Source organism: Vulpes vulpes, chromosome 6, assembly GCF_048418805.1.
Source record: "Vulpes vulpes isolate BD-2025 chromosome 6, VulVul3, whole genome shotgun sequence".
Taxonomy (NCBI): domain Eukaryota; kingdom Metazoa; phylum Chordata; class Mammalia; order Carnivora; family Canidae; genus Vulpes; species Vulpes vulpes.
In genome coordinates, this window is record NC_132785.1 from 64596879 (window position 1) to 64623482 (window position 26604).

Genomic DNA, 26604 nt, shown 5'->3' on the forward strand with positions numbered 1-26604 from the left:
AAACATCAATGCACCCAGGATTCTCCCACACTTACTTTTCTGCTGTTGCTTGAAGCTGAACGAGAACGGGAACGGGAACGTGACCTAGACTCTGATGTTGATCGGGAGCCCATCTCAGATCTACCACGAGGGTTGGTATGAGTACGTGCCCGAGATACATCTCTCTGCTTGGATCTTAGAGATGAGTGAGACTGAGAGCCTGAGCTGTCCGGCGAGCGAGATCTTGATCTAGAACTGGAGGATGAAGAGGAGGATCGGCTTGAGGATGAGTCAGCTGACTGTTTCAATCTGTGGCTTGGAAGAAGAGTATGAGAAGCCCTTCTACCTTCCTTCTGTTCCAAAGACAGCTGTTTCAGAGATTCCTCGGTGATCCCTTTGGCTGGTGCCAATTCCTCAATTTTAAAAGGGAATGGCTGAACATATTTTTCGGACTCAGTTTCAAGACCCTTCTGGGTTGAGCATTCAGCTAGTGTGCTTTTCTGAACTAGAGGCAGGACACTCTCCTCTGGCACTTTCTCTGCTAGAGATTCTGCTTTGGTGTCTGCAGGACTTGACAAAGGAGACAGGCGTCCCACCAACTGAACAGTATGTGGAGATATTAATAGCTCCCTGGCCTCACCATCTGTATTAGGAGGAGATAGCTGAGTGAGGACAGGGGGAGCTGGGCCTTCCATGGGCTCTATTTCTTCTTCACTCTGGAGTTGTGTATTAGGTGGTGGAGAAGATGCTTCCTTGATAAGTAAAGGCGGAGGAGTTTCCTCTTCACCGACATTTTGCTCTGGTTGTAGCACAAGAGGAGCCTTCTCCAGATCTTCAGTCAGTCGAGGAGGGGAAGGGGACTTTGATTTTTCCTCCAAGCCTTTTGAAGTTTTTGTTTGTTTTTCTTCTTCAAGGGAAGAAACTGTTTTCATCTCTTTTTCCTGCTGATATCTGGCCACATGACTTCTTCTCGCTTCTTCCTGGGACCTTGTAACTCTTCCTCCTCTCTCTAGCTCCTCCTGTTCCTGGGATCTTATGCTTTGGTGTCTCTCATCTATCACCTCCTCTGGTTTTACTCTGGGCATCTCTTCCCCCTCTTCTGCTTCCTTAAACTGTTTCAGGACAGGTGGTGCATCCCTAGATTTTTGTCCCTCCTCTTCCTCTTCTTCCTCTTCCTCCTCCTCCTCTTCTTCCTCCTCTGTTTTCAAATTTCGATCTGCTCTGACCCTCAGATTTCTGGAAGGTGTTTCTTGATCCTCTTCCTCCTCGGTCACCTGGCTACACTCAGAGAGTTTAGCTGCTCTTGCCTGAAAGAAAAGATATACAATGGTTCCAAGTATATTTGCCTCTATCAACACAGGAAAAAAGGTATCTCAGAAGATACACACAGAAAGGAGAAATTCAATGATACAGGCTTGCATCCATACAAACAAGTGTGGCAGTAAACAAGCATGACTTGTCAAGCTGTTATGGGAATCAATATAGAGTACAAAAGGAATACAATTTATGAAACTGCTACTAGTTCATTTTCTAGTTTCAAACTTTAAAAATAAATACACACTGAACATCTAGAAAGTAGGAAGAGAAGGGGATGGGGGAACTGATCTATCATCACTTAATATAATTATCTTTTATCATTTGGGTATATTGACTTTTTTCCCTATTCATTTCTTTTCATAGTCATAACCACACCACAGATACACTTTTGTGTTCTGTTCACTTAACACTGTATCATATGGCTTTAAAGTTTTTTGTTTTTATTTATTTATTTATTTATTTATTTATTTATTTATTTGAGAGAGAGAGAGAGAGAGAGAGAGAGAGACAGGCAGAGACATAGGCAGAGACATAGGCAGAGGGAGAAGTAGGTTCCATGCAGGGAGCCTGATATGGGTGGGACTTGATTCCGGGACTCCCGGATCATGACCTGAACCAAAGGCAGATGCGCAACTGCTGAGCCACCCAGGTGTCCCTGGCTTTAAAGTTCTAATTGAGTAATTTTATCTTTTCTAATAATGTACTTTAGAAATACAGACCAGCCTGTTAACTTTCATAATTAAGTTTTAGTTTTCATATATTTGCTTAAAAACCTGAACAGACCTAATTAGAAAACAAAAAAAACAACTCTTTTGTCTGGGCTGCCCATATGCCATCTAAACTGAGGAAGACCTCGGCCACCTGAGCCACGGCCACATTGGCAAGTCCCTGGAAACACCCAGGAAGCCAAGGTAATGCTGGTGGCATGCATCAACATGGGATCAACTCTGACAAATATCACCTAGGTCACCTTGGTAATGAGGCATTACCACTTAAGAGAAGTCAGAGCTTCTGCCCATCTGTCAACCCCAACACACTGTGGACTTTAGTTAGTGAGCAGACAAGGGTAAATACTGCCAAAAACAAGACTGGAGCTGCTCCTATCACTGACATGGTGTAGTCAGGCTATGACAAAGTTTTGAAGAAGGGAAAGCTCCCCAAACAGCCTGTCATGAGGTCGCTGTTCAGTAGAAAAGCTGAGAAGATGAAGGGTGGGGGGAGGCTTGCATCCTACTAGCTTGAAGCCAAGTAGAGGGAGGTTCATTAAATGCTAACAAGTGCTTTTCAAAAAAACACAAACAGGGATCCCTGGGTGGCGCAGCGGTTTGGTGCCTGCCTTTGGCCCAGGGCCCGATCCTGGAGACCCGGGATCGAATCCCACGTCGGGCTCCCGGTGCATGGAGCCTGCTTCTCCCTCTGCCTGTGTCTCTGCCTCTCTCTCTCTCTCTGTGACTATCATAAATAAATAAAAAAAAATTTAAAAAATTAAAAAAAAAAAAAACCAAAAAAAACCACAAAAAAACACAAACAAAAATAAAATCACCGCTCCTCCCAATAACACACAAAAAAGTGAGATAAAGAGGAGAAAGAAGAAAATTACAGGGGAACCTAGGTCGATCAGTCTGTTAAGCGTCTGCCTTTGGCTCAGGTCATGGATCCAGGGTCCTAGGATCAAGCCCCCAACTGGGCTCCCTGCTCAATGGGGAGCCTGCTTCTCCCTCTCCCTCTGCTCCTCCTTCTGCTTATGCACTCCCTAATAAATAATCTTAAAAAAAAAAAGAGAGAGAGAGAGAGAGAGAAAGAGAGAGAAGTATAGAAATCTAAAGAAATACCAACTCTGAAAAAGTGATGGAAGGAGATATACAAAGCAGTACCCAGAGAGGTGACAGAAGCTTTAACAGGTATCTGAGTTACCTGTCTGACCCTGGATGATCGTCTTTCTCCTTTCCTTGGTTTATCATCATCAGATTCACCTTTCTCTTCAGAAATAGAGGAGCTTTTTCCTATCAAATGAAAGAAAATCAAGTCAGATTCATGGTGTAAACATTCATTTGAAGACGCTTTCTAAAATTCAATTATAGCATATGAGTTGGTCAATACGTATCTATATTCATTTCTTTAAATTCTACGGAGAATACTATATAAAGTTCTAAGAGGGGTGTGTGCCTGGGTGGTTCAGTTGGTTAAGCAGCCAACTCTTGGCTTTGGCTCAGGTCATGATCTCAGGGTTCTGGAACTGAGCCCTGAGTTGGACTCTGCAGTCAGTGGGGAGTTGGCTTGAGGATGTTCTCTCTCTCCCTCTCCTTCTGCCCCTCTCCCTGTTCACATGCACTTGTTTTCCAAAAAAAATAATAAATCTTAAAAAAAAAAGTTCTAAGGGTCTTATTGATTATTCCTACTGTGCATGTCTGGAGTATTTTCAATATCCCAAAGACAATTCACATATTAGACATAACTCAAATAACTGTAAAATAACTACTAGGGGCTTCAAACTGTTTAGCAGGGATGTACAAATACAAAACATGCTTATTTCTATAAAATGTTTTGTCACTATTTTTCTGGATTGCCTATTGCTACCACTAGTTTTTTTTTTTTTTTTTTTTTAAGATTTATTTATTTATTTATTTATTCATACAGACACAGAAAGAGAGAGGCAGAGACCCAGGCAGAGGGAGAAGCAGGCTCCATGCAGAGAGCCCGACGCAGGACTAGATCCAGGGTCTCCAGGATCACGCCCTGGGATGCAGGAGGTGCTAAACTGCTGCGCCACCAGGGCTGCCCACTACCACTAGTTTTGAACAAAATATAATGATTAACAGACCAGTTTGTAAAATAATCTCATGAAGTAAGTACTTACATGAATTGTTTTCGGGCCCTAATATTCCTAGAAATTACTTCAAGCCACTGGACAGGGCTTCAGAAATGGGCCCTTTCAATTACTGTTTTATTTATTTAGTTTTGTTTTAAAGACTTTTATTTACTTAATTGATAGAGAGAATGAGAGAGTACAACATAAGCAGAGAAACAGGCTCCCGCAAAGCAGGGTGCCCGATGTGGGGCTTGATCTCAGGGCCCTGGGATCATGACGTAAGCTGAAGGCAGACGTTTAACTGACTGAGCCACCCAGGTACCCTTTAATTATGTTTTTATATAAAGTGCTCAAGGTGGGATTCTTTTTGAAAGGAAAAATAAGTTCAAGAAAGCTTGAAAACCACCAATCTAGGTCATTTCAAATAGTAACTCCATGTAAAACTAGAAACAAAATTTTGTTCACATTCCATAAGAAAAGGTGATTGTGCATAAATCACTTAAAAAATTTGGGCCCAGGGACGCCCGATGGCTCTGCGGTTGAGCACCTGCCTTCGGCCCAGGGTGTGATCCTGGAGACCCAGAATCGAGTCCCACATCAGGCTCCCTGCATGGAGCCTGTTTCTCCCTGTGTTGTGTCTCTGCCTCTCTGTGTGTCTCTCATAAATAAAAAAAGAAAAAAAAAATTGGGGCCCAGGCGCCTGGATGGCTCAGTCAGTTGAGTGTCTGCCTTGGGCTCAGGTCATCATCCCAGGGCCCTGGGATTGACTGAGCCCCATGTCAGGCTCCATGCTCAGTGGGGAGCCCACTGCTCCCTCTGCTGTTCCCCTGCTTATGTATGAGTGCCCTTGCTCTCTTTCAAATAAAAATAAAACCTTAAAAAAAAAAAAACAAAAACTGGGGTCTTGGGACACTTGGGTGGCTCAGTCAGTTAAGCATCCAACTCGATTTTGGCTCAGGTCGTGATATCAATGTTGTGAGATCGGGCCATGCACTGGGGTCTGCACTCAATATGGAGCCTGCTTGAGATTCTCTCTTCCTCCCTCTCCCCATCCCCTCTCTCAATCAAGTGTGCTCTCTCTCTAAAACAACCCCCCCCCCCACACACAGACACAACCAAATTTGGGTCTCAATGTCTTGACCAAGGAAAAGGCAGAGATGGACTGAAAGATTTCTGAGTTTCCTACCAGTATTAAAATATTACACAGAATAGGAATGCAAATATTGATGAGAACCAGTTTAGAAAACAGCCTAAAGGGCAGCCCCGATGGCACAGCGGTTTAGCGCTGCCTGCAGCCCGGGGTGTGATCCTGGAGTCCCGGGATCGAGTCCCACGTCAGGCTACCTGCATGGAGCCTGCTTCTCCCTCTGCCTGTGTCTCTGCCAATCTCTCTCTCTCTCTGTCTCAATAAATAAATAAAATCTAAAAATATATATATTTAAAAAAAATAAAAAGAAAACAGCCTAAATATGATTATATTCCAGATACTTAACTCAGATTGGGCTCGATTTTAATATAGTACAAAAGGCTTTAATGATCCACAAAACCCAGTCCTATACTAAATCAGTGCAAATAAAATAGAGGTGTGAGCTCTAACCCAAGGTCTTAATTCTATATCCCAGCAATTTAAAATGAACTTGTCTTTGCTTCTGTAAGTAAAAGAAAAAAACAGGGATCCCTGGGTGGCGCAGCGGTTTAGCGCCTGCCTTTGGCCCAGGGCGTGATCCTGGAGACCCGGGATCGAATCCCACGTCGGGCTCCCGGTGCATGGAGCCTGCTTCTCCCTCTGCCTGTGTCTCTGCCTCTCTCTCTCTCTCTCTCTCTCTCTCTCTCTGTGACTATCATAAATAAATAAAAAAAATAAAACAAATAAAAATTTAAAAGAAAAAAACATAAAATGAACTAAGACATTGCACATATTCTATAAAACTTTACTCAATGATCACTTCACTAATAGGATCTCTAAAAATATGCCATTTCATATCTTAGTGAATAATGACTTGCATTATGGATGTGTGTACAGGATCTATGGTTAGGACATATGCTGGCAGTCCAGATTCTCTAACAAATACTGAGGGATAATCTAAGAAGTTAATAAATAGTGTGGTGATAGTAATAATCAATAATAATATCATAATTAAATAACCGGAATAGGTTAAACTACAAGATGAGTAAAACTGAAAGAAAATTGTTTTCCATTAATTTTAGATAAAGCTCCTATACGAATATAAAATGAAGTTATTTTTGTAGTTTAACTAAATAGGAGAAAAAGGTATAGGCTGGGGTGGGGGAGAAGGCAGGACAACAGGCAGAGTATCAAGGATTTTTAGAACAGTGAAAATACCCTACATGACACTGGAATTATGGGTACATATTATACAACTATCCAAACCCACAAAATGTACAACTCAACAGTGAACCCTAGGGTAAACTATACATCTTGGGTGATTATGACTTGTCAACATAGACTCTTCAATTTTAAGAAATGTATCACAATAGTGGGGGATATTGATAATGGGAGAGGCTATGCAGGTGTGGGAGTAGAAAGCATACAGAAAATCTCTGTACCTTTCTCTAGCTCCCTTAGTTGGTAGAACATGTGACTGCTGATCTCAGGGCTGTGAGTTCACACCCCATGTTGGGTATAGAGATTATTTAAAAATAAAATCTTAAAAATAAGTCTTAAAATTATCCAGATGCTTAAGAATTAGAAAAGAAAAAGGAGAGGGGCACCAAGGTGGCTCAGCTGGTTAAGCACTGGATTCTTAATTTTGACTCAGACCCTGACCTCAGGGTTGTGAGATGGAGCTGAGCCCTTCTTTGGGCTTACATGCTGGGTGTGGAGCCTGCTAAAGATTTTCTTCCTCTCCTACTGCCTCTCCACACCCCTAGCGTACTCTCAAAAAAAAAGTTAACCAGGCCAAAGGAATAATATAGATCTTAATGTTGCAGATATTTTAAACTTTACGTAGACAAAGAAAAGACGATGAAAATTATATAGCAAAGTATCAATTCAGGTTTTTTAGTTTGTGGGACTATGGATGATGCAAAAAATAGTTTTTTTCTAGTTTTTCCAAATTTTCTTTAATAAACACATACTACTTAAAATTTTTTTTTTACCTACTACTTTTTGTAATAAGAAAATAAATATTTTCAAAAGGATAAAATCCCATCCTCTGGAAGAAAAACATACTCTTCAAATCCTATGAAGAGCTAAAATTCATAGGTCTAGCTATCTCAAGTACTGGCTTTTATCGATCCAAGTTCTAAGAAACATTCCCTTCGTTTTCTTTTTAATCTAAAAACAGGAGTTATATGCACATATAACTGTGCATATATGCATCTTTGGGGATGCTCTGTTGGGGATCCCTGGGTGGCTCAGCAGTTTTGCGCCTGCCTTCGGCCCAGGGCGTGATCCTGGAGTCCCAGAGTCAAGTCCCACATCAGGCTCCCTGCATGGAACCTGCTTCTCTCTCTGCCTGTGTCTCTGTCTCTCATGAATAAATAAAATCTTAAAAAAATAGAATCTTAAAAAAATAAAAATAAATAAAATCTTAAAAAAATAAAAAAGATGCTGTGTGGTGATTAACAGCTTTCAGTAAGCACCTGTGTGCTCTGAATAAATAAATGTAATTAAGGGGTGGGAAAAAGACATGTTTTGTAAAGTTGGTCAGAGATAAGTGTGCTAAAACAGGTCAAAGAGTTTTAGACGGGACACCTGGGTGGCTCAGTGGTTGAGGGTCTGCCTTTGGCTCAGGCTATGATCCTGGAGCCCCAGGATCAAGTCCCACATCGGGCTCCCTCAGATAGCCTGCTTCTCTCTCTGCCTGTGTCTCTGCCTCTCTCTCTGCGTCTCTCATGAATAAATAAAATCTATTTAAAAAACAAAAATCCGGATCCCTGGGTGGCGCAGCGGTTTAGCGCCTGCCTTTGGCCCAGGGCGTGATCCTGGAGACCCGAGATCGAATCCCACGTCGGGCTCCCGGTGCATGGAGCCTGCTTCTCCTTCTGCCTGTGTCTCTGCCTCTCTCTCTCTCTCTCTATCATAAATAAATAAAAAATTAAAAAAACCAAAAATCCTGGAACTTAAAAAAAAAAGTTTTAGAGTTATGATTTTAAAATTAGGGGATCCCTGGGTGGCGCAGCGGTTTGGCGCCTGCCTTTGGCCCAGGGCACGATCCTGGAGACCCGGGATGGAATCCCACGTCGGGCTCCCGGTGCATGGAGCCTGCTTTTCCCTCTGCCTTTGTCTCTGCCTCTCTCTCTCTCTCTCTCTCTCTCTCTGTGACTATCATAAGTAAACAAAAATTTAAAAATAAAAAAATAAAAAAATAAAATAAAATTAGGTATGTACAAGCAAAGAGCCTCTTTTTCGACCTACTCAAAGCTAAATGCTATTCCATTGGATCATAATGTTGTTTTGATGCTGTAAAACTGCAGTGATAGAATTCTAGATGATTACTTCTCTGGAAGCACTTAAGTAATAAGTCACCAATGAGATGTAGGCTGTTCAGTAAGTTTTGGTCATGACTGTTTTGCAAAAAAATGGCAACTGGAGGGGACCCTCAGACATAAAAACAGGAAATTAGTAAGCAATACAAAATATAAAGAAGAAAAAACAAGATAAAAGAGAACGAGGACTCACTTTCTAGCTCCCTGTATAGAACTGACATGATGCATACAAGCTTCTGGGAAAGGGGACATCTATTACGGGCACATAGTCACCTAAGTATCTTAAGCCAGATGTTAATATGTGCAGATGTTAATATGTTAATATGTGTTAATATATGCTATGTTTAGCAAAGGGTGGAGCCAATGCAACTAAAAAATGTATTTCAGGAGCTAAAAAGCAAGGGTAAATGTAGATTCCCAAGATTCCAAAATCAGAAGCCTTCAGGCTGCTAGACAATAAAGCGAAGAATGTTTATAAGAGCCATATAGCAAAGTAGTTTCTTCATTATGAAAAATCCTAGGCAGGATTTGCAGGACCCAAGTAAGGTAGCTAGAGATAACAGCAAAGCCTGTGGACAAAGGGAATCTAGGTATCTGGGTATGAATAAGAAGCAGGAATTAGGAGAATGGAGATCTGGCAATGACGACAAACCTAAATCTGACTCATGTTAGCTGAGTAACTTATCTAGCATTTCTCTAGAATCTCAGCTTCCAAATTTAATATGAGAAAAATAAATGAGGACTATATGCCCTATAAGCAAAAGACTGGTTAAGACTCCCTGGAGCTATACCTTTGTTAAAGAAGCAGTATCCTGATATCCATTTTTTTTTTTTTTTAAGATTTATTTATTCATGAGAGACAGAGAGAGAGAGAGACAGAGACACAGGCAGAGGGAGAAGCAGGCTCCATGTAGGGAGCCTGACGTGGGACTCGATCCCAGGTCTCCAAGATCACGCCCTGGGCTGAAGGCGGAGCTAAACCGCGGAGCCACCCGGGCTGCCCTGATATCCATTTTTAAATGTCTATTTTCCTAGATTGGGACTCTTTTTGAAATAATTAACTTAAGCAATAAGGATTTTAGTACACCCAATCATGATCTAGAGGCAAACTCAGACAACTCTGACTATGGAAGGTAGATACTGTCTCCCAAAACCCTAGAAAATTCTAAAGAAAGTAGTGAAGAGAGTAGTCAAGAAGAGCCAGGAAGGATGTTAAAAACCAATTCTTGGGGATCCCTGGGTGGCTCAGCGGTTTAGCACCTGCCTTTGGCCCAGGGCGCGATCCTGGAGTCCCGGGATCGAGTCCCACGTCGGGCTCCCGGTGCGTGGAGCCTGCTTCTCCCTCTGCCTGTGTCTCTGCCTCTCTCTCCCTCTATGTCTATCATAAATAAATAAATCTTTAAAAAAAAAAAAAATTCTTCCTCTCCCTATTTAGGGTTTTGTCTACAGCACACAAACAGGAGGTTGCTGGAATATAAGCCAAAGATCCTGATTAATTACAAAACTGAAAAACTATTCTTTGAGTTAGTCATTCACAAATTGAGTTGATTAACAGAACTACTAGTGGACTTTTAAAAAATGCAGAGTCCCTGGACTCACATTTCCTGAGATTCTTGGGGTAGGTAGGCCCAGGAAGTCATATTCCTAAGAATAGTAATACCCTCCCAAAAGGTGGGTGCCACTACTGATTAGCAAACTATTATTACTAACAATAATAGATTTTGATTAAATCTTTGATTAAATCTTATTAAAGAGGGCAGCCCCGGTGGCTCAGCAGTTTAGCGCCGCCTTCAGCCCAGGGCATGATTCTGGAGATCCGGGATCGAGTCCCCACATCGGGCTCCCTGCATGCTTCTCCCTCTGCCTGTGTCTTTTCCTCTCTCTTTCTCTCTCTCTCTCTCTGTGTCTCTCATGAATAAATAAATAAAATCTTAAAAAAAAAATCTTATTAAAGAGAGAACCCCCAAAACATCCAAATAAATTGGGATCCCGATAGTTTACTGGCCTACTAATAAACTAACACTGCACATCTTAAAAGAACCTAATTTTCTGGGCAAACTCCAGGCATTGCAACTGATCCAACTAAACACCACTAGAACTCCCAATCATCACTCCATTTAGGACCTTGACCAAATTTTGTACCACATCTATAAGATTCACATTCTAGCCAAGATCAGAGGTAAGAGAGTTTATGGCAGAGAGTACAAAGAAGAACAGAAGTGGCAATTGTTAGCTGTACTCTACAATTTACTACATTCATCTCTTATATTTTTTGCTTCTCTCTTTCCTCCTCTTTTACTGTCCCCCCCACCCCCTTCATTAATTACCACCATAGAAAGAGTCTGGTTGATGATAAAAAACATTGAAAGGACTGGTTATCCTTTAAATCTTTGCTTTTGAAACCTTATTTTATTATTTTTTTTATTTTTAAAGATTTACTTTTATTTATTTATGATAGACACACACAGAGAGAGAGAGAGAGAGAGAGAGAGAGAGAGAGAGAGAGGCAGAGACACAGGCAGAGGGAGAAACAGGCTCCATGCCGGGAGCCCGATGCGGGACTCGATCCTGGACTCCAGGATCACGCCCTGGGCCAAAGGCAGGCGCGAAACCGCTGAGCCACCCAGGGATCCCCTGAAACCTTATTTCTATTTCAGGATCCATTTCTCATTTTCATTTCAAATTACATTTAGAACTGAAAGAGAATTTTTTTTTTGAGAGGCTTATTTAAGAGAGTTGCTTATCAAATCATGCTCCTATCAAGTATTTTCAGTGGTTCCCCCTTAAAATAAAAAATTTCATATTCATTCTTGATATTCAAAACCCTTTGCAATATTAATCCAATATACCTTTAAAAAAATATTTATTTATTTATTTATTTTATTTATTTATGATAGACATGGGGGGGGAGGGGCAGCAGAGACACAGGCAGAGGGAGAAGCAGGCTCCATGCCGGAAGCCTGATGCAGGACTCGATCCCAGGAATCCAGGACCACGCCCTGGACCAAAGGCAGGCGCCAAACTGCTGAGCCACCCAGGGATCCCCTTATTCTATTATTTTTATGGTCTGTGTGTTTGCACTATTTATATGTCGCTTTAAAACACACCATCTTCAGGGGCATCTGCGTGGCCCAGTCGTTGAGCATCTGCCTTTGGCTCAGGTCATGATCCTAGGGTCCTGGTATTGAGTCCCACCCACATCAGCCTCCCCATAGGGAGCCTCCTTCTCCCTCTGCCTGTCTCTCACAAATAAATTTTAAAAATCTTAAATAAATAAATAAATAAATAAATAAAACAAAACACATCACCTTCAGTTGTTGGCTTTATGTGCAATTATCTTCTCTCTCCCAAAAAGATTTTACAATGTGCTAACTCCCCATATACTCTAGCATGGAGATATGTATATAATAGAAATTTAATAAATATTTTCTTGACTATTTTAAAAGAAACAAACTAATTCAGAAGAGTTTTTCCCCTTCCTCTTGGCTTTGCAATTGGGGAAAAGAGTGCAAAGAGCAAAATGGATCAATGAGGCTCTGCTACTTTTGTACTTGAGGAAAAAAGAGATCTCTAAAATAACTTATTATTCTTCTACCATTAAGTATTTTCTAAAAATCTATGTTCAAATTCTATATTAATTAGAAGAGCTAGTTACTTCTACACATTCTAAAAAATATTAGATATGATTACCTTATGACCACTAACATTAATAGAGATTCAAAATACTTTTCCTGTACACATTGATTTAACATATCTACCTACCATTCACATCTTATATACATGTTCTCCTAAAAGTATACTGTCTTAGGTAGTTTAGAAGATAAAAGCTGCATTTACAGATTTTTGCTCGAGATACTAAACTGGGTGCTTAATTTTTATGTGAAAAGCTAATTTTGCTTGAACAACTCCACACAATGCATTAGAACTCCCTGTAATATGCTCACATGATATTTTGCACTGCCTCTCAGAGCACACAGCTCAATGGTAACTATATAATAATTTGATTAATGTCCATCTCCTCCCTAGGCTATACATTTCATTCAGGCAGGAACTTGTCTTTTCTCTACCATATTCCTGGTGCCTAGCATGTGCCTACCATACAACAGGCACTCAACAAAAACTTGCTGAATGAATTAATGAACTACAGCAGATACCCATTTGGGTGGTATGACTGAGTGTGCAAGAAGTAATCTGTACAACTGGTGAAGAGTTATGACTGCTGCTCAATCCAGAGGCACAGGAGGTTCAAGAGGTACAGAGGAGAAGAAACATCATACTGCCTTAGAAAACACTCTGAGAGGTTAACACGACACAGAGGTGAAAGCAGACTTCCAAAAGGACATAATTCCCATGACAAACAGATGTGAAGTGTCAGTGTCACAGAATTTCTCTGGGACTTCAGTGGAGGCTTAGCATGAAAGGAGGCGTAACTTACCTCCCCCCACCAACTACGCAGTATTGACAAAACAGCGCAGTGGGGAGGGAGATACGTACTGGGCGAATGTCTGCTGAGTTCCAGCTCTGGTCTCTCCAGGCTGCTCTGAAAGTCAGGAGGCAGCAGGGAAGCCACTCCCTCAGGATGGATCATCTCGTCCTCCGACTCAGCTGAAGCTTCTGCAAAGTACAGATTGGGTCGGGGCAGGGAGGGAGTGAAGGGCTCATCATGTGGGAATATGTAGGGGAGTGAAGGAAATCAAGCAAAGTCATGGGACACAGAGCATATACTAAAAAGAGCACTGTACACAGAAAAAACTCCCTGGGATTAAGAACTACCTCATTTAAAGGGTAGCTTAATTTACTCATAATTCTTCCTGTTGGCAGGAATCCTCTTCTAACAGATAGTTAAATTAAGTGTTTTCTTCCCTGACAAAAGGTAAACAAACAACTCACTTGGCTTAACTACCAAAGCAAATAAGTAGCAGTTTCAGCCTGACTTATTCCTGAAATTGCCTAGTTAAACAGGCCTATCTTACTCAGTGACAGGAGTTAAGAATGAAAAACTCCTTCTAACAGTCCAGGCTTACCTTCAAGTTCTGCAGCTTCTCGGGCTTCACGTTCCAGACGCTGCCTAAGAAGCTCCTGCTGCTTTTCCAGATACTGCTTTATAAAACTGTTCTGGCTCATTTCCTCGCCAATCTGTGTAGAAGACATGGAAAAAGAAAAGTCGAGGAAAGCAAACCAGGAAAACACAGGGAAGAAAATTTCACGGAGCAAAAGTCTTCCTCTTATATTTGAATTCAAGAAAGATTATCAAAATGTTTGAAGGCCCTCTTCTAAGTTTTGTTGAACCAAAATAAAGAATCCTATGATTCATAAAGGATGGCAAAGAGAGGAACCACACATAATTTCTTATTTTAAATATTTAGTTCCCAACCAGTGATGCCCAAGTAACTTAAAATCTAAATTATCTAAATATAATCTAAATCTTCCTTTTAATAATAACAAGAAAAAATACTAGTTCATACCATGTCATTTTTTGTTGATAAAAATGGTCAATCTCCACCTATCCTGGAACCATTTTGTCAAACGTCTCCAAAATTGAAGTACAGTAAAGGATGAAAGCAAGAGATTAAGAAAGGGGATGACCGTTCAGCTTTCAGAGTTTTAACTCTATTTTCTTTGGGTGGGAAGAAATCCTAGGTAACACTATTTAAAATCCAGAAGCTTACTTCCTTTTCCAACTTTTTTCCTGCAATACAGATTCCCACAGCATTCTTCTGTCCTTCAGTTTTCTCTTCCCAAGTCCTCCTCCCCAGAGCCTTCTTGCTTAGCAAGTCCTACTAGAACTCAAGAAAAAATCTGAATACATATTGCTTGTTTTCAGTCCTCTTTCCCAAGCAAGGTAAATGTTTATTTTCATCTAAAATAGAAACAGGTCTCTTGGTACTCAACGGACATTGATGAAGTATGGGTTGCATGTATTAGAAAAGATATGCATTTGCTGCAAAAATCCTAGGTTAATAAAAGCAAAGCTTCAAAGACTAAAATGCAATGAACAAAAGGAATATAATCACAAACTGATTAACTTATATAGTTTCTTAAACTTATTCTTAACTAAACATCTGTAAACTTACTAGATTATGATATAGCTTAATGAAGTGGCAACAAGGGACTAGGAAGGCTCTCTTGTTTTTCCACAGTATCTTGGGACTTCATCTAGTTCCAGAACTGCACAAAACTGCACTAACAAAGCCCTGGATTTTCCTTTATGTACGTAACACACTATAATGAGGCGATTTTAAGAGCTGAAAATGATCTTATGAGGTCACACAGTCTAAAAGTTTCACTTTTTTAAACTGTGGAATGATTTCTAAAGAAATCTTATGCTGAAACTCAATATACATAACAGATAAAAATAGATCTAATTTAGTTAAGAGGGGAGTATAAAGCTATGTACACAGTCCAATGCCTTCTCGTGTTATACATAGGAACTGAAGGACCCAGGACCTCCAAAGGTTAAATTTCTGCCCTAAGTAACCAAGGAATTAATGATGTTTGGGAGTAAGTGCATAGTTAGCATTAACACTGGTAACGGCGGGTAATTTCCAAAGGATTGAATTCTTGGAAAATCTTTGTCAACACCAGACTTCTTGATCAGCAAGTATTTCCTTACACTGCCCTATTGATTGTCTACTTCATATCTACTACATTCAAAGACATCAACTACTTTCCCCAAATCAATGGCAAATAAATGACTTTGGATTCTTGTACTATACTTAATCAACTGGAGTCCCATCTTTCTGCATACATCATTGCAAGTATCAGAAATTAACTAACAGCTCTTCTAATTCAGTTCTGGAATTCCTTATTAAAATTCAACTGTTCCTGGTATGAGGACATTTCCAACCCAGGGAACTTAGGAAAACACCAGTGAGGAATTAAGCATCAAATATACATCATTATGTCCTTCAATAGGTCTATGCATCGAAAGAGCCCACCCTAGCTAACGAACCTTTTTTCTTACCTGGGAATTTGGCTGGAATGCAGCATGGGGTGTTGAGTGTTTCTGTAAATTTTCTAGCATTAGAGCCTGGTACAGAGAAGGGCAAAAGTCAGAAACTAGGGGAAACCCCCCCCCCATCCCTCCCCAATCTCTTCACTGAATGCAGTGACTAACCATACACGGTTAAACTGTACTCTTTTCCCAGGGACCTAAAAGCCCTTTAACTAATACTGTTCTCATTCATCTTCAGAAGACCCTTAAACGTAGCCACCATTACTGCTCTCAAATGTACAAATGTAAAATGCAGGCACATGGAGAAAATCAAGTGACCTGGCTATGTAATAAAATCAGTTACAGTGACAGAACCAGCACTACAGTCCCTATTATCTTCTATACTTCTGACTAATGCCCCTTCTAAATCTGGCCATGCAGGTAAAATGACTTCAAATACTCAAGTCAGCTTCAAATACAGGACACCAACATAGGGCTGCTGGTTTTGGCTTGACTGAATTACTTGCTCAGTTACCCAGGACTAGATCTACTTGAATGAACTTGTATTGTTTCCAACAGAGTGGCATGTAGATTTATCAACTCTATAAAAATTTCAAAAGGGAGGCTATAGAACAAAATGACCACAGACTCTAAATTATGGCTGACCCAAACTACATACACAAAACCTTCAGCTTCTGTAGAGGCAACGGTCTGTCAAACTAACCCTTGATCCAACCCAGCACTAATATGTACTAGAGGCCATGTATCCTAATTAACCCCAGTTAAGACCAAGACATCCTCCTCTTCCCACCATTTACACCAAATCTATACACACAAATCCACCCACCTCATGACGATCCCACCCTAAGCTACTCAAATCGATTCAAAACGCCCATCATATACCAACCTGCCCCCTCTCTCATCAATATTCACCAAACTCTTACCGCCCAAATTGCTTCTGGATGCCCTATAAATTATACACCCCTCTATAACCGAGTCCCTTCAAATCAAGGTTTCTCTTTATCTCACCTCCTGATTTAATCAGGCAGACATTTTACTCTACATCCCGATCCTATTCTTCCGGACACCGACAACCAACCCATTCACCCCTCCGCCCAACTGTACCCCTAACTCCGACCCAGCCCAATTCGCCCCCCTCAGGCCAGCTACGCCGGTGGTAGTAGTGGGATTTAACTCCTTCTGCAGCGCATGCGCCGAAACCACAGACACAAACAAGGAGGGGGTGGGGGAAGGAGGAAGGAGCTTAAGACACTCCGAGAGAGTAGCGCGCACCCTCCCATTTTGGGCTCGCGCCGCTGCCGTTAAGGCGGGAACCGGCGCTATCTCTATTCCAGCGCGAGCCTCACCAACCACCGTGCGCGCGGATCCGGAGGCTCGCGCTGGCGGCCTGAGCGAGCTCGCGCGGAGCCCGGACACTGCGCCTGCGCCGCGGCAGAGCCCCGTCTCTACCGGGTCCGCTCCCCTCCGACACCCCGGCAACGCCGACTTCTCACCCCTTTGAGCCGCTTGACCAGGGCGCTCTTCTGCCCGCTCTTCGCTAGGCCTCGCTGCTCCAGTGCGGCCTTCAGGTCGGTCACCCGCAGCGCCTGAAGAGGCTTCCCGTCCAGAGTCACCTCCTCCAGCTCCGCCATCTTGCGTGAGGTACTCGGGTCCGTCCCGACGGCTTCGGGCATCTTCGGTAATTTCCGCCAACGCCCTTGGAACGTACCGAGTTGACCCCGCCCACTGCCATAGTCAACCCCTCGATTACCACTCAGAACTCCCCGGGTTCCTCCGGAACTGCTCGGGTGTTTCCGTCTCCACATCGGCACCAATCAGTTCTTTCCCTCCTCCCAGCCGCGCCCCCGCCCTCTCTCTGCTTTCAGAGCTCGGTTATTTTCGTCTTACGGAGGCTTTGAATCGAATGTATTCGGAAGCCTTCGACTCTGGCATAACAGAATCGGAGTTGCTCGGCTCTCTCCGAACCTACGGCTGGGGCGCTGGGGCGCTGGGGCGCTGAGGCGCTTGGGTGTTTGGGGCTGGTCCGCGGCCGGAAGTGCGTGGGCTGCCGGGCTGGCCCTGCTTAGGGTTTTCAGGAAACATGGAAGCGGCGGCGACAGTTGGAATTTAAGCATCTCTGTGACGGTCTCCGGGTTCCCTGTGAGAGGAAAGGGGAGGTAAGCGCAGTAGAAGCCCCTCCCTGGGCCGGGTCAGACTCGGCGTTTGCGGGTTACCCAGGTAGGGCACAGTTGCCGTCCTGCTGCCAGTACAGCTGCCGCCTCCCCATTTCCGCATCCCCGCCACTCCCATCCAAGACTACGTTGCTCTTTGGGTCCTTGGATGCCAGGCTACCTGGCCTCCAGAGCGGGCAAGTGGCAGCACCGTGTCTTTGGGCCCAGACTGTGAACGAAGTCATAATCCTTGAACTTGAGCTTGCTGTGGAGGCCATGTCGCAAGACTCGGCAAAAGTTTTTCCTTACCCCGAATAAGAGAATAAAGTTCCTTAAGGAGGAATTGCTTCTTGTAGGGCCGCTGTGAAAAAGGCAGTCTCGGACTGTTTGGGAACTGAACTGATTGATGTTAATTTTAAGTATAGGGTTTCCTTTCCTTGTCACTGCAAATACTCCCAGATTGCCGCAGAACAATAAAATAGGTCACTGATAAGTGGTTTAAGGTTTTCATTGTTAGAAATTCAAACTGGAAACCTATTCAAGTCGTCTCACCTTCTATTTGCATTACTGATGCAAATCAGTGGCAGGGCATCAATGAGTATTTTACATTAAACTTTAAGGAAAATGTGCAAAGACATCAATTGTCCTACATCTACAGCAGTGTCACACTTGTTAGGGTCCTAAGCTACCAAACTGACTAGACATTTTCCAGTTTAGAATAAACTGGCTTCTCCTATTTTTTCTCACTGTGTTTTATTTTGGGTAAGGCACTTACTCTGGTCTTCAATTTTTCCTGGTGCTTTACTGGAAATGTAAGGAAGTAATGGATGTTATGAAGTTCTTGGCATATTTCAGAGGCTATATGCACATTACAAAGAAGACTTTCTGGGACACTTGGGTGGCTCAGCGGTTGAGTGTCTGCCTTTGGCTCAGGACCCGGATTGATTCCTGCATCAGGCTCCCTGCAGGGAGTCTGCTTCTCCCTCTGCCTGTGTCTCTGCTTCTCTCTCTGTGCCTCTCGTGAATAAATAAGTAAAATCTTAAAAAACAAAACAAACAAAACACTCTTTCCATCACGTATGATTTTTTTTTCTTCTCTCACTGTTGATAGCTCTGGAATGATTAACATCTAGGTCCAGATTGGCTGCATGTACTAGATTTAAAAATGTGTTCCTTTTTTCTAAGATGAGACGCACCAATGTTAATCACTGTTTTTTTTTTTTTTCTTTACTCAACCTGGAACATAAAAGTAGGCCAGAGAGAATGAGCAAGAAATGTGTAGATTATTTTTAGATTCTTTATAAGAATAATGGAGAGAAGCAGTCTTTGGGGAGAGTGATGGTTTCAAAAAGAGGAAGGTTGGCAAATGTGAAATTAAGTTATTCTTGAGTGACCTCTCTAAGGTAATTGGTTAACAACCAGTATGAAGTACCCTGTTGTGTTCCTGTAAATTGGTGAAAAGTAATTTTATCTGTAGATGCTGATTGTGATAAGATTCCTTTTTGGGAAGTTGTGTTTTGTTACTTATCTAGAGAATATATAACAGTGCTTTTATCTTTCAGGATGCCGCTGGAATCATCTTCCTCTTCAATGCCACTATCCTTCCCTCCTCCTTTACCCTCAGTACCAGATAGTATTACTAACTCTTCCCCACCCCCAATGTCTTACATCACTTCCCAGGAGATGAAGTGTATTCTTCACTGGTTTGCCAGTTGGTCAGGTCCCCAGCGTGAACGTTTCCTACAGGACCTGGTAGCTAAGGCAGTGCCAGGAAAATTACAGCCACTGCTGGAAGGGCTGGAGCAGCTTAGTGTGTCTAGAGCAAACCGACCACCTTGTATCTTTGAGTGCCAGCTGCGTCTTTGGGATCAGTGGTTTCGAGGTTGGGCTGAGCAGGAGCGCAATGAATTTGTCAGGCAGCTGGAGGTCAGTGAGCCAGACTTCGTGGCAAAGTTTTACCAAGCAGTGGCTGCTACAGCTGGTAAAGACTGATGGACATTAAAATCAAAGAAGATAATCACAGCTGATGGAGCCACAACTTTACTGTGAGAACTTCAAATGTGTCGCTTAAAGGTCTAGGGATGGTATTCCAATCAGCTGATTGAACTTGTTGACCTGTACAGGCTTGATTATATCTTTGGAGGTGGGGGAAGGGCAAAGGAAGAGAGAGAATCTTAAGCGGGATCCATGCCCAGCACTGAGCCTGATTTAAGCGGGCTTGATTTCACAATCCTGAGATCATGACCTGAGCCAAAATCAAGAGTTGGATGCTTAACCGACGGAGCCACCCACGTGCCCCAAGCCTTGGTTATTTCAATGTTAACAGCCTATCAACTGGACTGCTCACATAATTGTTTTCCATCCAAGTAAATCCAGTCTGCCTCCTAGCTTGCTCCTTTCTACATATCAGACTCTGAAGAATTCTGTGGCTTCTTTTGCAAGTATAATGAGAGGGAACCTACACATTATAACTCAAGCATAAAAAAAAAATAACTCAAGCATATTGCTGGCCCGTGGGGCTTTTAAGTAAAGCTTTCCTACTCCAGAAGCAGGAGAGAAGGACAATAAAAGGTCATGTTTTTATAGTTTAACTGGATTCACATGGTTGGTTTCACTGCCCTTTCCAGATTCTGGCATAATTGTGTGATATGCCAACTATTAGCTTTCCTAGTGATGATTTTGTAAAATTATGAAAAAATCAGGAGAGGGAAAAAATTAGTTACTCCTTCCACATTGATGTTTGTTTGAATCCAAATAGCAATGACTTCTAAAGTATATGTGATATTCTTGGAGCTGGTAACAGATTCCTATTCTGTAATTTTGCTCTGTGATATGAAAACAAGTGACACTCTATAGGTTAAAGGGTTTATTTTTTGTATCAAAATAAAGAATCCTCAGAACCATGTCTCTAGCTCTTTTTCGTTACAAGGCTAGTATAGAGGTGATACCTAGAGAAAGGCATTCTGAGGAAAGGTAGACTTTGCATCCAGTTGTCTTCCAAGAAATGATCTGCCCTATCTACCCTGTCATGCTTTGGGTAACATCACACCTCCCTTATTCCTCCAACTGGGTCTCTTGTGTCTTGGAGCTCTGGTGAATGGTGAGGGGCAGATGGTGCCACCCGAAGAGTAGCTCGTTTCTGATAAGCCACGGTTCTCAGTGCACCCACCAGGATAAGCAGTGTTAGGCAGAGTCCCATGGACAGTGCAAGATGGGTCACGGAGGGATTATGGTCCAAGGTAGCCAGCAACCTAGGAACATAGAGGTAATATTTGGCTTGGAATAATGCCCAGGTTTGGGAGGTGAAGGGCTTCACCTTTATCATAATACACAGAGCTCATGAAACCTTGCTTCATCCAATCGGTAAGCTACAAAGGAAATCAGAGGAATATAGAACCTGAATGTAGGAAAAAGACCAAGATCCAAGTCTCCTAGAAAAGAAGAGGAAAAAAAAATCCGAGTCTCCTAGCAAACTTAAGTTGTTAGAAGCTAACCTGGCGGTGAGGGAAATGATTTAAGGGAAGAGTTAGACTACGGTGTTTGGGTAGCTAGACATGGTGCCCCATTAGTACTTAAGGAAGTCCTAGAGGTGAGGAACTCCATTACTGTGGTGGGAAGGGTGTCCCATAGTGATAGACCTGAGGTCATCACATTAGTTTTCTGAAATAACCCTGTTTAGGACCTACATAGGAGTGAGTGCTTAATGCAATTTCAAACATCTGGACTCCTGGATTTGAAAGAAAACTACTTGGAATATTGTCTTACTTGTGTTCTGTGGTAAAGCTGGCTCCTCCATAGTGTACTTCTAGGGGTTTCTGGAGAGTCAAGGTCAGGGCCCTGTGTAGCATACCAACTGAAGGCCCTCGGCAGCCAGAGGACTTCCACATGTACACGGTGAACACTAGGCTAGCAGTAATGGAGGGGCTGTGGAAATAGCACCTATAGAGACATTTGGATCTCTTAAGGGAGGTAGAGTCCCTGGAAGAGTAACTCCTGAAACAGGTACAGGCTTAGGAGTGGGAGTTGAAGAGTTGTTCAGTAACCCACTTACGCAGTTCCCTTGGCCCACTGTATGAATCCTCAGCCTGTACTATCCCTTTACCTGCTGGCACCGCCTCTGCTCACCAGGGCCTGTAGTACTGCTTCAGTCAGCTCTTCGAGCTCTCCCTTCCCCATGGAGTCGCCAGGGGGCCCAGCTAATTGTAAAGACAGCTGGAATAACCCATCTTGGATCGGAAGACTCACAGGTGGTGAAGTAACAGCGCTGGTACCTACATTAGTTTGACACAGTCGACCCCGGGGACAGAAGAGAAGACCATAGTACCCAGGTATCTGCAAGGAAATACATAGCAGGGTATAGTTTTGATCATAATTGCTCAAGCCCTCCTTCCCAGGGAAAAGTACAGCCTAGGTCAGGGTCATGGACTCAGTGGGTACCTGGTTAAAAAAAAAAAATGAATGAACATCGAAATAGGTTGGATAGTACTACTGTACAAGCACTTCTAAACTTCCTTTTGCCAATGTGCTGCATAGCTTTTCACTTACGATGCCCACCTGAATAGCTTTTCCAGGAAGGCATGAGGCCCAGGGTGATCCCTCTGCCTGCACCTTGTATTCTCCTCTCTCTGTGCATTGATGTAAGTAGCAGCGGCCAGTGAGCTCTGCTTCCTTCAGGTATGGGATCTGAGAGGGATGCCTGGTCTTGGCCTCACGGAACAGTGGTGAGGTGATGTTGGCAAGGAAGCAACGACTCTGGGAATGGTAGATTTCCCCATGGAGGTTCTCTGCCCCCAGTGAGAATCCGTTTTCCTTCTTCCAGCACTCACTCTGAAGGGCGGGGCAGGAGGCAGAAAAATGTTTGCCTAGATGCCTTGGAAGTTGACTCTGCTCTGGGCCCACTCAGTTTCACTCTATTCTCTAGTCATCTCACCCCATTGGCCAAGGGCTTGTACATGCGGCAGCCTTCCAGCATGGGGTCAGAGGAACAGCTTCCCTTGTCCAGATGCAGGTAATGGCAACCCACTCCGCTGTGGGGAAGGGATGGCATCTGACACTAGGGTCCCTGACAGCTCTACAGCCCCTCAACCATGCAGCGTTTACCTGCCAGTACAGAAGAAGTCTGAGGAGCCAGCCCCACACGTAGTCACCAGGCCAAATTCCAGGCCAGCTCCTGCTTGAGAGACAGGAAGAGAGAGAACCCTCAGAACAAAGCCGGGGCACCTGGGTGGCTCAGCGGTTGAGTGTCTGCCTTCCGCTCAGGGCGTGATCCCGGAGTTCCAGGATTGAGTCTCACAACAGGCTCCCTGTGAGGAGCCTGCTTTTCCCCCTGCCTGTGTCTCTGTCTCTCTGTGTGTCTCTCATGAATAAATAAAATCATAAAAAAAAAAAAAAAGAACAAACGAAGCCCCAAGCATCCCTCACACCAGCAGATAATCCCTCCCAATCTCTCTCACTGCCCCCAAACTGACTCAGGTCACGAGGGCCCCTCTGCCATTCTCCTTGTTCTCACCCTGGCCCCACAACAGCTCCTGTGCAGCGCTGTGATTGACTTGGTACCAGCCAGAATCTCTGAAGGCAGCGAGAGTGATTGGATCAAGTCGAGTGCGCCGGGCACCATCGAAGGTAGCGGTCATTATAGAACCCTGGAGCATTCGGGCCTCCCAGTGTGAAGACAAAGGGCCCTAGGGAGGAGGTAGCTGGTTGCCACCTGTCTACTCCCTGTTCCTTCCAGCACCCCCAGGTGTTCTCATTCTCACCTCTTCTTCCAAGGGAACACCCACTGAAGTCCCTGGCACTCCCAAGTGTTTGGCCAGGCTGTGGCTAACAGTTGGGGTGGTTAGAAGCAGCTGTCCCCACTCATCTCGCCGTGTCACTTGTTGCCTTGTGGAACAGTTCTCCCTAACTGAGCACAAAAAGCGAAGAAGACTATATGAGAAGAGGAAGACTTAGGAAGGGTAGAGCAGCACCGGAAGGAAGGAGTTGGTGGTATGGTAGTGATCCCCTCTTGCTGACATCGTAGGAAAGCTTGCCCTCACTCCTCTCATTTACCGCTGGGTCCCGAGGGGCAATCCCGCCACTTCTTGAAGAGCTGTCCGGAGAAACCCAGAGCATGGAGCAATTCGTGTAGTGTGACCTAAGGACAAATGACTGCAGGGTGAGGGGGGTGGGGGAATGGAGCAGATTGACTAGCCACTCTCTAGTCCCTCTGCCCAATCAGCTCTTCTTAGAGTTGAGGCAGCTTCTCCTCCAATCCCTAGTAGATTCTTCCACTCCATGGGAAGCTGAGTGACCTGCCCCCTTCCCCCAACCTGTTTGCGCCTTCCTATTCATCATGCAGCAGTCACCATGACGATGTCACGATGGCTGAGGCTGGGGCTGGTGAGATGCTGGGCGCAGTAGACAATGGTGCCAGCGAGGGGTCTGTCTTCTGAGTCCAGCTGGCAGCAGGCAGCATAGGCTATGATAGAGGGCTGTGGATGGGCCAGGACAAGGTAGATGGGAAGCAGGGAAGTGGGGTACACAGAAGAGATCTTCCTGAAAGTGGACATCCCGGGGACTCAGCAAGGATAGTACCAAGGGATGGCTTGAAGGGGCTTAGCTCCCACCCGAACTTCATCAACATGACCAAGTCACCTCAAATAAGGACAACTTAATAAAAACTGCCTTTGTGCTCCCTTCCCCTCCCCATGATACTTAAGATTAAGAGAGGCAGAACAGGGAAAAAGATTTGATTAGGGTCTTACCTCTCCATGGCATTTGGAAGTGTGGGCCACCAACACATACAGGAGAAAATCAGTGTCTCGGACCCCAGGCCCATCTGGCTGGACCAGTTGTGGGGGACCCTGCTCTGGCCACAATGCATAACCACGGAGATGGGCATCAGGGATCTGGCCCGGAGTGAAATGAAACATCTAGCTTAGCAGGTGAGGACAATAGGAAACGGTAGTGGGAGTGAGGAGTGGACAGTCTTTATCTTTAGTCGGCCTTAGGGTCATTTAGGCAGCTGGTCAGAATAGGGACTCCTGGCCACTCCCCCCCACCCCCCATTTAATAAATTCCCTAGGGGAGAAGGGGCTCAGGAATTTACATTTGTTAGGAAGCACTTTAAGTGACTTTGGTGCTAATTGTCTTGGAGAAGACTAGGCAGGCTGGAGATCTTCAGATCCCCAAATCTGAGAAATTGCCCTCACCTTTGCCCCCAGGCAAGTCTCTCCCTTGTACTCTGGGTTTAAGAGGCTGCATCTGCCAAGAATGAATATCTGTAGGTGAGCTGGAGACATTTCTGTGCCCCTAAAGAGTCAGTATATACATTTTCAAGGGCATGAACTCACCTGTGATAGTTTGGGGTGTCCGGGTCCCCCCAGACAGCATGGCAGTACTGTGCAGGGTCTCGACTCAGAAGCAGGGGGCCTTGCACTGGAGGAACTTAAAAAGATAAGCGGTTGGGATCCCTGGGTGGCTCAGTGGTTTAGTGCCTGCCTTTGGCCCAGGGCCTGATCCTGGAGACCCGGGATCGAGTCCCACATCGGGCTCCCTCCAGGGAGCCTGCTTCTCCCTCTCCTGATGTCTCTGCCTCTCTCTCTCTCTCTCTCTCTCTCTCATGAGTAAGTAAATAAAATATTTTTAAAAAACATTTTATTTATTTATTCATGAGAGACACAGAGAGAGAGGCAGAGACGCAGGCAGAGGGAGAAGGAGGCTCCATGCAGGGAGCCCGATGTGGGACTCGATCCTGGGACTCCAGGATCACGCCCTGGGCCGAAGGCAGGTGCCAAACCGCTGAGCCACCCAGGCTGCCCCTAAATAAAATGTTTGAAAAAAAAAGATAAGTGGTCAATTTCACCTCAACATCTTAAGAGTTCCTTTTCTCTGGTTGTCTTCCCCCCTAGCCCTTTGCTTCTCAGCCCTCCCTGCCTCCTTTTAATCTCCAATCACCTGCGAGGACCCCTTGGAGTTGCTGAGTGGCCTGTCTGGCTGCAGCCAGGGCTAGGGCTTCGGGTCCCCCTCTTATTTCAGCTCCCTCAGGATCCCAAGCTCCGGCTGATGCAGGATCTCTGATATAGCAGATTCGGATTCGCAGGGGTTGGGGATCACGGGAACCAGGGAGGGTGAGGGAGGAAGAGTGGAAGTTTGGGGCAAGTTGGGAGAGATGGGGCCTGAGAAGGGTCACAGACTTCTGTGTCTCATCATGTAGGCATCTGCTCACGACAGTCCCCAGGAGCAGCAGCAGCAGCAACATCTTGCAAGTGTTCCTCGGTAACCTGCGCTGGATCCTGTCTTCTTCTTTCTTCTCCGCCTTGCTCACTTCTGGCTTCCCTCTCTTTACTATCTCTCTCCATACCCTCTCCACCACTCTTGCTTATTTTTTCAAGATTTCAAGATGTGGAGTGTTGTTGACAAAATCTACAGTTCCCTCCAGGAGGTCAGCTGTAAACCACAAAGACCAAAGCTGCCTCCTCCTGGGGGTGCCAAAGGTGGGGAAGCTGTGTGTGTGTGTGTGTGTGTGTGTGTGTGTGTGTATGTGTGCGCGCGCGTGCACAGCGTGGTGAGGGCAGAGGGGGCAGTGTTATTCCCAAAGCCTCAACTGATCTTTACCAAGAGGAGCCTGCCTCATCCAGGAATCTCTCCTAACCCTTTTTCTTTTCTTTTAAAAAGGATTTTATTTATTTATTCATGAGAGACATAGAGAGGCAGAGACATAGGCAGAGGGAGAAGCAGGCTCCATGTAGGGAGCCCAATGTGGGACTTGAATCTGGGACTCCAAGATCATGCCCTGAGCCCAAGGCAGGCGCTCAATCACTGAGCCACCCAGGCGTCCCTTCTAACCCTCTTTCATCTCTCATCCCAATTCCCCTCTTTCTGAGCAGACAACCTTGGAACCTTCCTAGAACTAAAAAGTTGGTATTAACATAATGGTGTGAGGGGGTCGCTCTGTGCTTCAT

At 44.2% G+C, this 26604-nt stretch overlaps 3 protein-coding genes across 10 annotated transcripts in view; 1 reads left to right on the plus strand and 2 right to left on the minus strand.

Moving 5' to 3' along the window:
- Positions 1-17518, minus strand: part of ACIN1 (apoptotic chromatin condensation inducer 1) — a 35764-nt gene extending 18246 nt beyond the window's left edge. For 4 of the 8 annotated variants that reach the window (XM_072761202.1, XM_072761203.1, XM_072761201.1 and 1 more), the window contains exons 1-5: positions 17006-17317; positions 15522-15587; positions 13582-13693; positions 3211-3299; positions 36-1286 (exon numbers count right to left, since the gene is read on the minus strand). In XM_072761202.1, coding sequence (XP_072617303.1) covers positions 36-1286; positions 3211-3299; positions 13582-13693; positions 15522-15587; positions 17006-17317 — 1830 coding nt within the window. Of the gene's footprint in view, positions 1-35; positions 1287-3210; positions 3300-13051; positions 13172-13581; positions 13694-15521; positions 15588-17005 lie in introns of all 8 variants that reach the window. The other 4 variants (XM_026007524.2, XM_026007523.2, XM_026007521.2 and 1 more) reach the window with 3 other exon arrangements.
- Positions 17475-20565, plus strand: C6H14orf119 (chromosome 6 C14orf119 homolog). The gene is made up of 2 exons (XM_026007528.2): positions 17475-17668; positions 19225-20565. The coding sequence occupies exon 2, from the start codon at positions 19226-19228 to the stop codon at positions 19652-19654; it is 429 nt and encodes a 142-aa protein (XP_025863313.1). The 5' UTR covers positions 17475-17668; position 19225; the 3' UTR covers positions 19655-20565.
- An 86-nt stretch (positions 20566-20651) lies between these two features.
- CIROP (ciliated left-right organizer metallopeptidase) lies at positions 20652-25901 on the minus strand. The gene is made up of 14 exons (XM_072760473.1): positions 25598-25901; positions 24994-25087; positions 24853-24904; positions 24406-24549; positions 24007-24132; positions 23711-23795; positions 23419-23564; positions 23172-23343; positions 22763-22832; positions 22593-22689; positions 22217-22489; positions 21765-21994; positions 21428-21601; positions 20652-20913 (listed from the first exon to the last, which is right to left on the minus strand). Exons 1-14 carry the CDS (start codon positions 25899-25901, stop codon positions 20706-20708), a joined length of 2175 nt encoding a protein of 724 aa, XP_072616574.1. The 3' UTR covers positions 20652-20705.
- Positions 25902-26604: the final 703 nt, after the last annotated feature.